The sequence below is a fragment of the Eublepharis macularius genome, chromosome 10, assembly GCF_028583425.1.
Source record: "Eublepharis macularius isolate TG4126 chromosome 10, MPM_Emac_v1.0, whole genome shotgun sequence".
NCBI lineage: Eukaryota > Metazoa > Chordata > Lepidosauria > Squamata > Eublepharidae > Eublepharis > Eublepharis macularius.
The window spans coordinates 76,481,296-76,492,722 of NC_072799.1; the positions used below are offsets into that span (position 1 = coordinate 76,481,296).

General features: G+C 42.5%; 1 protein-coding gene across 1 annotated transcript in view; it reads right to left on the reverse strand.

Moving 5' to 3' along the window:
- The window catches only part of LOC129336525 (uncharacterized), a 49,273-nt gene extending 40,285 nt beyond the window's left edge, over window positions 1-8,988 (reverse strand). The window contains exons 1-8 of the mRNA XM_054989653.1: window positions 8,790-8,988; window positions 8,315-8,377; window positions 7,625-7,744; window positions 5,169-5,246; window positions 4,991-5,086; window positions 3,972-4,419; window positions 1,933-2,132; window positions 100-515 (exon numbers count right to left, since the gene is read on the reverse strand). Coding sequence (XP_054845628.1) covers window positions 100-515; window positions 1,933-2,132; window positions 3,972-4,419; window positions 4,991-5,086; window positions 5,169-5,246; window positions 7,625-7,744; window positions 8,315-8,377; window positions 8,790-8,840 — 1,472 coding nt within the window. The 5' untranslated portion in view covers window positions 8,841-8,988. The remainder of the gene's footprint in view (window positions 1-99; window positions 516-1,932; window positions 2,133-3,971; window positions 4,420-4,990; window positions 5,087-5,168; window positions 5,247-7,624; window positions 7,745-8,314; window positions 8,378-8,789) is intronic.
- Window positions 8,989-11,427: the final 2,439 nt, after the last annotated feature.

The following is an 11,427-nucleotide window of genomic DNA, read 5'->3' on the forward strand; positions in this document are numbered from 1 at the left end:
CCCCGCGTTCCCCCTGAAAAAAAGCCCTGAATATTAGGATTAATAAATGATTCGTAAACTGTATGATTGGTAAAAACAACAACAATAACAAAAACCAACCAAATAGGCTGAAGCCTGTACATTGCAGGGATGCAATTTTCATCCAAACGGTACCACTTATTGAGAAGCTGAAGTTCCTTCTCATATTCAGCTTCGGTCTTTTGTGTGGGTGGAGAAGCAGTAGAAAAATCCTGCGCATTTGAAGTGATTGCTTTATGTTCCTGCTTGATGGGGCTCTCAGTTTCATGTTCTTTAGATGATGATAGATCAAGGTTCACGACGTCTTGGTGAACTTCACCTTGAACTTCATCCTTTTTTCCTATTAACGCTTCCGTCTTCAGACCACCATCCAAGGTCTGGCTTGGCATTTGGATACTCAGCTTCATATTTTCAATGCTATCTTTGATTGCCTCTAATTGTTCCCTGTTTATTATTTCTGGGATACAGGAATCATCATGTTTTTGTCCGATGAAAACCTGATGCAGGCAAAAAATGTAGAAGAAAGTAAGTTCCTAGACAACAGCCAACACACTGCTCTGTGAAGACAATGGTGTTCCATACTGAGCAGGGGTCATTTCGTTGAAAAAGAGATGGAGGAACTCATTAGCATAACTAATTAGCATAACATTAGCATATGTCACATCCCTTGACATCACTGGAAATGTGTCAGTATAACTGATTTGCATATGCCACACACCCTGACATCACCTATCCTGGCTGCTTTGGACCCAATCCTGGAAATTGGGCCCAAAATGGCAAAAGGGGGCTGAAAATGGCCAAAAAGGGGCCCAAAATGGTCAGGATTGAGCTGCTGCTGAACAGGAGAGTGATCCACCACCCATCAGAGGCCTGATCTGGGCCATTTTGGCCCCAATCCAGGATGAAATGGGCCCAAAATGACCGAGAGTCAGGTGGGCGGGGCCACCTGACATGTGACCTCTTTGAGGAACTGCCGGAACTGCATTCCTGCGAGTTCCCCCTTGAAATGAGGTCTGATACTGAGTCAATTTCAGGTAGGTAGCCATGTTGGTTTGCAGTAAAACAGCAGGATTTTGGTCCAGTGGCACTGTAGAGATATACAAGATTTTCAAGAGTCAGAGCTCCTTCTTCAGATACAAGTGCCACTAGACCCAAAGCCTTCTATATTGAGTCAATTATTAGAGCAACAACTGGGGCTGCATCCACATGGCAAAGATTCTCTGATTTGCATCCAGTGCTGCTGTGAATACGGACACGTGTATTAGCAATAAGACTTTCATGTGGGAGTTTGTTGAGTTCTTTCTTATCTCCGCTGTCATTTTCCTGGCATTCCAACATGACCACCCCCCCGCAAATCAGGCCAACAGAGAGTTTTTTGGAGAGCTTTTAAAAAGTGGTCATTGTTAAAGCACTATAGGCATTACTGATGTTTTAAAACCTTCAAAAAGCCCTTCAGTTGTATGGTGAGGGAAATGGCAGCCTCAAAGGGCAGTTAGAAGGAAAATGGCACCAATGTGGGTAGGACCTTGGAAAATGTGCACCTATTTGGTCCAGGCAGCATAATGATGACACACTTGGACTGTGCTCTTCCAGAAAGATTCCAGTAAAGCAGGTTTGGGAAGCAACATACCAGGGAATGGGCAACTGTATCATGATACGTTTGTGGATGTACCCCCCCCCCAAAAGTGCTCCAGCTTGGAAGCGAAAGAGGACAAAAACCTCCGTGTGGAGGCATCCATGTAACCAAATGTTACCAGACAAGATTTGGAGCCACACTTCTAATTAGCCAGTAATATATAATTTTAATTTTATCTTCTGTTCACTTGATTTGTAATGTGAATGGTTCATAAAGTACGAAAAGCCGTTCCCCAAAATTTAAATTTAAAAAAATTAACTAATTGCATGTCAACTTACTACAAAGGTTTGGAATCCTAACTCCTGGCACTTCTTCAATGTCTTTATATGCAAGGAAGCCACATGGTGATCATTAGAGATTCCGTCTTTCATACCCCATCTCAGGTCCAGCAGGCGGAAATCATAACCTCTCTTTTTACAATAACTGTACAAGCAAGGAAAGGACTTTTCCATTAATGCGTTTCGCTCAACTTCTGAATCTGGTTCAAATAACAAAGCACATCAATATGTTTATTAAAAGCAGCTCTGGGAAACATCTGCAGATATAGATGCTGTTTGTATACTTCCAATATATAATTTTTAAACCCTAAATCTATATGCAACATAAAAAGTTTCCTTGCAAGGGTGAGAAGAGGATCAGGTTATGATACCCCAACATCAACCTTGTCCTGTTTTTTAGGAGCATCATGAAGGTCAATTGTCCACCACGAGCCGAATCATACCAATGAGGCATTTGGGATACATGACTTCAGTAGAAAGATATTTATAACTTATGCAAAGCTAGAGACACATCCAGATATTCTGAATTTACATAATATACCGGAGGGCTGGACTCAGCCAGCTTTTTTGCTCCATCTCACCCAATTCCCTCATGGCTTGTATCTATGTAGATCCCATGATCTCCAGCCTTTTTGGTAGTCAATGAGGATCCCCTCCTCACTTTTTCAATAGAACAATAACAATAATATTTTATTTATATACCGCCCTTCAGGACAACTTAACACCCACTCAGAGTGGTTTACAAAGTATGTCATTATTATTATCCCTACAACAATCACCCTGTGAGGTGGGTGTGGCAGACAGAGTTCTGGGAAGCTGTGACTGACCCAAGGTCACCCAGCTAGCTTCAAGTGGAGGAGTGGGGAATCAAACCTGGTTCTCCAGATTAGAGTCCTGCAGCTCTTAAGCACTACACTAAACTGGCACAATAGTGGAAAAGCTGGTTGGATCCAACCCAGAAAATCTGATCGAGACTGTAGAATCCCAGAAAATTGATTACATTCTAAGAACAAGCAATTTTCTAGGTTTTATTATGGTTTCCTATGTGGAAGGCCTTTAGCTAAGTGGACTGATACAACTAAAACTTCACAAATTGCCAAGTCCAGGTTGGGAAATTCCTGGAGTTTTGGGGGATAGAGCCTGGAAACAGTAGAGTTTGGGGAGGGGAGCGGCCTCAATGGGGTATAATGCCATAGAGTTCACCCTCCAAAGCAGCCATTTTCTCCAGGAGAACTGATCTCTATGGCTTGAAAATCAGTTGTAGTTCCAGGAGGTCTCCAGCCACCACCTGGAGGCTGGCAACCCTAGGCTTCCTACTAATCAGGGAGATGTACTAATTTTATTCTTTCAGAACACCTTACATGCTGAAGAATGGTTCTCTTTTTTCATAGCCAAAGCATGTTTGAAAGAACTTTCTCAGCACTGTGTACATTTATCCATCTTTCACCTCTGGGAAATAGGTTTGGAAACTTTCTGTACTACGCAAAAGCCTGTAAGCATCTGTTTCACTAGAAGTGAGTGGGTCAACAGAAATGTATGTGGTTGAGCTGGAGTGAGCTGGGAAGTTAAAACGGTTCAGGAATGAGCCAAGTAAAATGGCCCCTGCGTTATTACCGTGAGCAACACGAGTAGAGCAGGAGGAGGCGAGGGTAGCACCGACACCAATCATTGTTCACACTGGAAAATCTGAACCGAATGCTTCCGGAGGTGTTGGAAGGCTGGCTGTGGTTTAGTTTGGGTGTTTCTGGCTGCCAGTGGCCCTCCTCCGGGGCAGCAGCCCACCAGGAACAAGTTAAATGGCTAGTCCACCATGAAAAGCACTTTTTCTATCAGCCCATTTTCACTTCTCTTAAAAGCCAGTACGTGTCTCCAACCTCACTCTTCGAGTGCCCGAATTTGCTGCCTCCTGAGTGACATGGATCCCAACCATTTTTTTCAAACTCATAGATAAAATAATTGGAATAAAATAACCAAGTTTTACATAAATAGCCCTCTTGTCCTATCCCCATATACAACTTTCCTGGTTTCAGTACTTGTACCTTGATATCCGCCACAAACATAGATCATAAAGATTTTCTTTTTAGAGATACATGGCACATTGATTAATCCTCTAATTGCTGCTCTGTTTGTATTGCTGTCCGGAGGGCTGTGAGGATACCTCATACTATTGGATATTTCTTGGCTTTGCAGCGGTACACCACAGAAGGATTTTTGTTTTTCAGTCTGAGTTTGCAGATGATGTGTAGTTAAAGATGAGAGTCCGCAGTGAACAGCTTTGTCTTTATCTGTAGAACCGTTTGCATTTGATACTACAAGAGAGCCCGTATTGTTTGCACGTATTGATCTCTGTGATTCTGCTTTCTTGGGTATGGAAATGAATTCTTTTTCAGTGAAAACAATAGCTTTATCTCCATCCAGAGAGTCATCACAGGAGACACCATATGTTGAATGGTGGTGTTGGACCTGCTCTATAGTTTTTACTTCAGTCTAAGGAACAACAACAAATATCCTTTCTAAATTAACTAATTAAATTAATTTTACATAAATAAAAATAAACAAACCACAAACCCTAATCATATGGCTGTGCCCCGGTCTGGCCAGGTGACGTGGTCCCCCCCTTTAAAGCTCCACCCCCCAGCCGCAAAGCTGGGGGAGGACTGGCTTGTCCAGGGCTCTCTTGCCTGGGTGTCTGTCCTTGCTACTGGGCTGAGAAGCAGCCAGCCGCTCCTGAGAGACTCCAATTCCCCACCAATGGGGCTATGCCATGGGTGCTCACTGTCCCGCTGCTTTTCCCCTGACTTCTAACCTGCCTGGGGAGTGACCAAACAGCCCACCTGTAGCCAATTTCCCCCCTCCAATCCATAGTGCAAGGTAGGTGAAAAACTCCCTCCCCAAAAAGGCCAATCATGGGAAGGGGGGAAATTCCTACCTCCCCCCCCCCCGATAAATGGCGACTGACTAACCTGTACTGAAATAGGGTGAGGTGGGTGGGCTGCTCACAAGGTGCAACTGGCCGCAGCTATTGCCGCAGCTGAGGAGTGCCACATTTGTTTCTTACCTTCAGGTAAAATGTGTCCATATTTCTCAAGTGTGATTGACTTTTACCCTCAGATTCATGAATGACTCCTTTAGTGAGGTGGAAATACATGTGGCGCTAGAGGCAAAATAAAGCAGGCGAGTTAGGAGCATTGTTTACCAAGCCTTCTGAAAATGAGGAAAGGCAAATAATCACCTACTTTTAAGTGTGTCCTCACTTGCAAGTCTGTTTCTTCAGTCACTTTTATAAACGGTATGTGCCAATGACATCTTTGTTTCTAGAGGTAATTTGATAAATAAAAAGCAATTCCTCATCAGTAAGTTTTTCCAACATTTTTTTCCAGAGTTGCTGTTGTGAAAAGGAAGTGTCCTTGGTGTACATTCAGGGTTGGACCCAGCAAGCTTTCTTTATTCAATCTTATACAATTCCTTTCCTTATGACATCCCTCATCCCACATACCTTCTGTCCATGCAGACCCCACCTTCCCTTTTTCACCAGTAAAAAGCTGATTGGGCCCAGCTCTCAGACGTCCTGTGCCCATACTTGGCATTCAAAAGGTGGCTCTGTTGTGGGACTCTTCATAATGCCAGTCAGCTGCCAGTTCAGTTCTGTTCCCCCCCCCTCCTTTAACATTGTCCTCCTACTTCCTAGCAATAGTGAAGTAATTACACAGCCATTCTGATTTGGTTATATGACAACACTACTGAGGAAAATTAGTTCACAGGGAGAACAATACTGCCTAATTGCCCTCACCAGGTCTTTTTTTCTGGGAAAAGCGGTGGTGGAACTCAGTGGGTTGCCAGCACAGGGGGCAACTCTGGGTGGGAGGTGGTGCCCCTGGTACCACATGGGCGTGTGCAAAGTGCACACATGCTCCCAGGGCCAATGACATCACTTTGGGTCAGTTGGAACAAGGGGGGAGTTTTTAAAAGTTTAAATCGCCCTTGGTGAAAATGGTCACATGGTTGGTGGCCCCACCCCCTGATCTCCAGACAGAGGGGAGTTTAGATGGCCCTCCGTGCCAGTGGCCAGTGGCGCGGAGGGCCATCTAAACTCCCTTCTGTCTGGAGATCAGGGGGTGGGGCCACCAGCCATGTGACCATTTTCAAGAGGTTCTGGAACTCTGTTCCACCGTGTTCCAGCTGAGAAAAAGCCCTGGCCCTCACTCAGAATGAGCTTGCCTTGCCCTTTATAACATCACCATCTAGCTAAACTGAGATTGCTATATGATGATTTTAGTGTGATTAGGATGAAAAGGGGAGATTGTAAAGCAGAAAATGGCCCTGAAACTGCAGTTGGGGCTGGGATCATCAGTGGTCAGGCATTAAAGCTTCAGGCTTTCAGGGAACTTTTAGGACTGTTTATGAATCTTCCAAAAGTTCCTTCCTCTCACCAATAATTTCCCACTCTTATTGTTACTGATGTTATTTATAGTCCACCTTTTTCACTGAGACTCAAGGCAGATTACACAGTATAAGACAAATATGATCAATGGCTGGAATATCCAATTAACAATACAATAGGGTTTGAATATCAAAAATATGACAACAGGCAGGCATCTGAAAACAGAGCTAAAAACCAAGCATAAACATATTTAAACACAACACGTTAAACAATGCAGAAGTTACATAGTAGGAACATACATACAGTAATAGACAGTACTCAGTAGTATAGTCTACAGTCCCTGCCCCTTTATCAGAGCATCTTTCTGAACTATTTCCTTACAGTACAGTCCTATTACCTGTGTAAAGAGCTCTCCTGAATAATTCAGTTTTGTATAGTTGGGAGAAAGCCAGGAGGTGGGAGACCTCCTAACCTCATCAGGCCAGCCATTCCATAAGATGTGGGCCACAACAGAGAATGCACGTGTAAGGGGCAATCATTGATTTTGCCCATTTGCTGGGCAGCATCTGCACAAGCACAGGTTATTCCCTTGCTTCAGTTTGATTCTGTTGGGCAAAGTTACAACAGGGTTCCTTGCTTCAGTTTGGTTTGGGTGGAATGGATGTGATTCTTGGATGTGATGTTGGTCCATTTGTTTCACTTTGGTTCAGGGTAGGGGGTGGGGATTCCATTCCCGTGCTTCAGTTTGCTTCTTTTGGGCTTTCCCTGGCACAAGCTTGCATTTGGGAGTGTGCCTTGGCCATGACAACCTTGATCTGGTGTGTTTCTGTAGTGAGCGTCAGCTTTGACTTTTTTTCTCATAGGAAACAATGGAATGGCAGGGGGCACCTTGTTCAGGGGCCCCTGGGGTCCAATCTTCCTGAAACTTGTGAGATCTTTAGAGGACAGTAAGGAGTAGGTCCCTGGCAAATTTGGTGGAGTTTGCTTGAAAAATACCACCCCCAGCCTCTTTGACAGCCCCCAGATACTTTCCCCCATAGAGAATAAGGGCCAAATAAAACAGAAGTTATCTGATACAGCCAAACCAAATTTGAGAATTGGTTTAGTATTCCCAGAATTCTGAAATTTTTGGGACTCCAGTATATGAAATCCAGATTTACTAAAAAAAAATTTTGTGTGCACCCCTAGTTGTGGTGCAACTGGGTTATTAGTCACATTTCTGCACCCAATAAAGATAGGAACTATAATACAGTCATATTATATCATTATCCTCACTGCTTACCTAATCTGCTAGTCAAAAGAGTAACTCACCCTAGTCCCTTTTGAACACACGTCTTCATACAAATATTTCTGTGCATGTGAAATCTGTGGTGTGAAGAAAAGTCCTTGGAGGTTTTTAGAGGGTCTTTGACTGTTCAAGGAACTATATGGCTAAAACCAAAGAGAAATGTAGGGTAGCAAATTAAATTCCCTCCTCCCAAACCTAACTTTTACATTACAAAATGTTATGCCATTAAAACAAAAAAATTTCTTAAACCCCCCCATGACTTCAGCACTCAAGACAACACTTCGAACAGCTTGTTTAGAAGTTCATTTCTGTTAACAACGGTGCCGTCCTCTAGTAGAAACCTTCTCCGATGTACCTTGCTGGTCTACTACCATTCTGAATAGTGGCCAAATTTCTCTTATTTTAAAAACATTATGATGAGCCTACATTTGCACCTCAAGGGCTTGTTGTCAGCTTAAACCCATGTATTATCTGCCTCACAGTTATTCTCATGATTATCGAGAATCTTTTGTGATTTTTCTGTACCTGATGTTAAGTATTATCCAATGGGAGTGGTGTGACAGTGTCCCTATTCTTTTCCCCCCTCCATTCTTCAGCTGTTTTAACTATCCCACAAGCCAACTAAATACATGGTGGTGTTCTATAATAACATTAACACTTGTATTGCATGATGTCATAATTCAAACACATGATGTCATAATTCAAATACATACAGTCATCCTATTCTCCAGTGACAGATTGTGAACTGGTGGTAAAGCACTTGTTTCTTTATAACCCTGCAGAAAAAAACAATACAACATATAATCTTTACAATAACAGAGTCAATAAAAATAATTTTTTTTCATTGTTATGGGGCTAGAAAAAGCATAAATAAACCCCCAAAGATATATTTTTTCGACTTTGTTGTGTTTTATGTCCTCATTACATTTTGATATCAGGTTGGATCCAGCCACCCTTTTTTGCTTAGGCTCGCTCATTTTCCCTCCTTAATACAGCTGCTATCACACACATGTCCGTGTAGGACCCATGATCCCTAGCACAGACTTTGTGGTGGTCAGAGGACCCCTTCTTCCAATTTTCACCAGTTCCTCTTAATAATGTATATATGTATTAATACAGTAGTGTACATTCATGAACAAAATAATCTTAAATTGTTTTAATAGGTTAAAAGTGTTAATATGCACTTACCCTATGCAAAGGCTTCTGAGGCAAATTCCTTTTTGTATAAGCTGTCCACATGGTTTTTCACAAAAGTTTAATATGCAAACACAGAAAGTTCGGATTTCACTGCTTCTTCAATATGGCTGGAGATATTTTAGCTTTCTCCCAAGATATGACAACTCCAAATATTTTTCAGAATGTCTTCATACAACTTCTTCCAAGAGAATAACTTCCACAATAAAGAAATTATCAAACATGAGTCATCAATCTCATTACAGGTGCTCTTACTTAAATAACAGCAGGTCACACAGGCCTCTGTTGTTTACATTTCCATGAGAATTGCCTTCTCATGGAAATTTGCCTTTGTAGGGCAGCTCTGACATACATTCACATAATAGCCTTGAACATCTCTCAGATGCTTCCACATAACAACCCCCTAAGTTCTCTCTTCTGCCTTTCTCTTTTCTTTCTTCACCTCCTTTTGGCTCATGGAAATGGATGAGTTTACTAACTCCCAGGCAGCACTAACCCATAGCAACGTCCAGTAGTAAAACCTGTTTTGCCATACAAGTTTTAGCCTCATTTGAAGAGCTGTTGACTAACTCCAACACTGAAGAAACAAGTAAGCAAAATATATCTGTGGACATTTGTTCTTTAGTCTCACAGTAAAACGCTTAACAATTTAGTAAGAAATTTCTGGTGAGATTGCCATTTTGGGGAGAAATCAGCATTCTAGTTACAGTGTGAGATCTAATCCACTTATTTGTTGGTGACAGAAAAAGGCATGGGTCTCCTTTGACCACTAAAATAGGGTTCTCTGAAGATCATGGGACCTGAATCCTCAAAAGCCATCTGGAACAGGTTAAGATTGCCTACCTTCCGGCAGGGCTTGAAGTTCTTCTGGAATTACAACTGATCTTCAAACTACAGAGGTCAGTTCCCTGGAGGGAACTTCCAATCCCCACAGAGCAGGAAGTAATAATGTGATCAGTCTATTGCACATAGTACCTCCCTGTAGGTGCAATGTAGTGCAATGTGGGGGTAACCGCATGCAAGTGCGCAATATCAGTTAAATGGGGATTACTCCTGGGAAAGTGTGCTTAGAATTGCAGCAGGCATCACTGAGTGGATAACTTACCTTTCTCAAGGTTAGAACCACAACAGGATAGTAAAATGGCTAGTGATACACTTTTGACGGAGAAGACCTCAATTGAAATGCCTGCTCAGCTACAAAGCTCACTAGGTAATCCTCCACCAGTCATTATTTGTCACCCTAATCTACCTCACAAGGTTGTTGTGAAGATAAATGGGAAAGCGGGAACCCTCATCTATCAGGGAGCCACACATGGCTTTTTGACATGCCGTATGCGGCGCCTTCCCCATGGTTCAGGAAAGTGGGAAAGGCCCTTGCATGACGGGACTTTTAGTTGCCTGATGGTTCCCAGCTTGAAACAGCTGCCACCAGAGGAATGGGTAAACTAAAAGCCTCCCTGAGGCGCAACCCTCATGCCAGGAATAGAAGCAAATGTACCTCTTTTGATCCAGGTTTTTTTCATGGGAAAAGAGGTGGTGGAACTCTGTGGTGGAACTCAAGACCGCAAAATGACGTCACTTTGGGTCAGCTGGAACAAGGGGGGAGTTTAACATTTAAATTGCCCTCAGAGAAAATGGTCGGCGTGGAGGGCAATCTAAACTCCCCTCTTTCTGGAGATCAGGGGGTGGGGCCACCGGCCATGTGACCATTTTCAAGCGGTGCCGGAACTCCATTCCCCCGCGTTCCTGCTGAAAAAAAGCCCTGCTTTTGATTGATGGTCATTTTGAATGTGGCTCTCCATGCACCATGGAGTGAGCACCACTGCTATATATATCCTCTAAATCTCTCGGAGGAAGGGTGGGATAAAAATGTGATAGAATTCAGGCAGCTGCATTGAAAACGATCATTTGAAATTACTTCTTCCTACACATTTTTTTCAGTGAAAGGAACATAGTTGGAGGATCAAAGGCACTGCTACAAAACCATCTCTAGGTGAAAATTGCCATGGTATAAAAGCAGTTTGTGACCTGAAAAGCTGTTATATATTACATGTCACTTACCTTTCAATGCCTTCCTGAAAAAGCTTAGTAAATCCAACTTCATGTGAAGCTGTAGCAAGAAAGGGGAGGGGGTAGCAATTCCTGTTTGCTTTTTCCTCCACAATTCAACTGGCCTATTCAGATAAATTGTCATGGTAACTAAACTTACACTCCAAAGAAGCAAGTAAAACCAAGCTTCTTCTCGCTTAGGGAGCTACTGAATGAAAGCGCAAAATCTCTTCTGCAGTTGAAGCTTCCCATCTCCTGAAATGCAGCAATATAGCCAAGATCTGTTTCTCCAGACGTTATTACACTGTTATTATGGATTAATTTTATTTTTTTAAAAATTTAAATACAAAGTTTATGGGTTCATGAAAGTACTGATTGTTAAATTTTGACATATTGAATTTTTCCAGTTTGGAAGAGAACAGTATACTGATATAGCTTGCATATAAATGTGGTTAAGATCTGAAGGTCGTAACATAATAGCAGGTGACCTTAAAGAATAGCTTTCAGCTTGCATTTCCTGTTCGTTACTGTAACCTTCTACTTAAATTCCAACACAGGACGGTCCATTTTAACCCAATCTCCA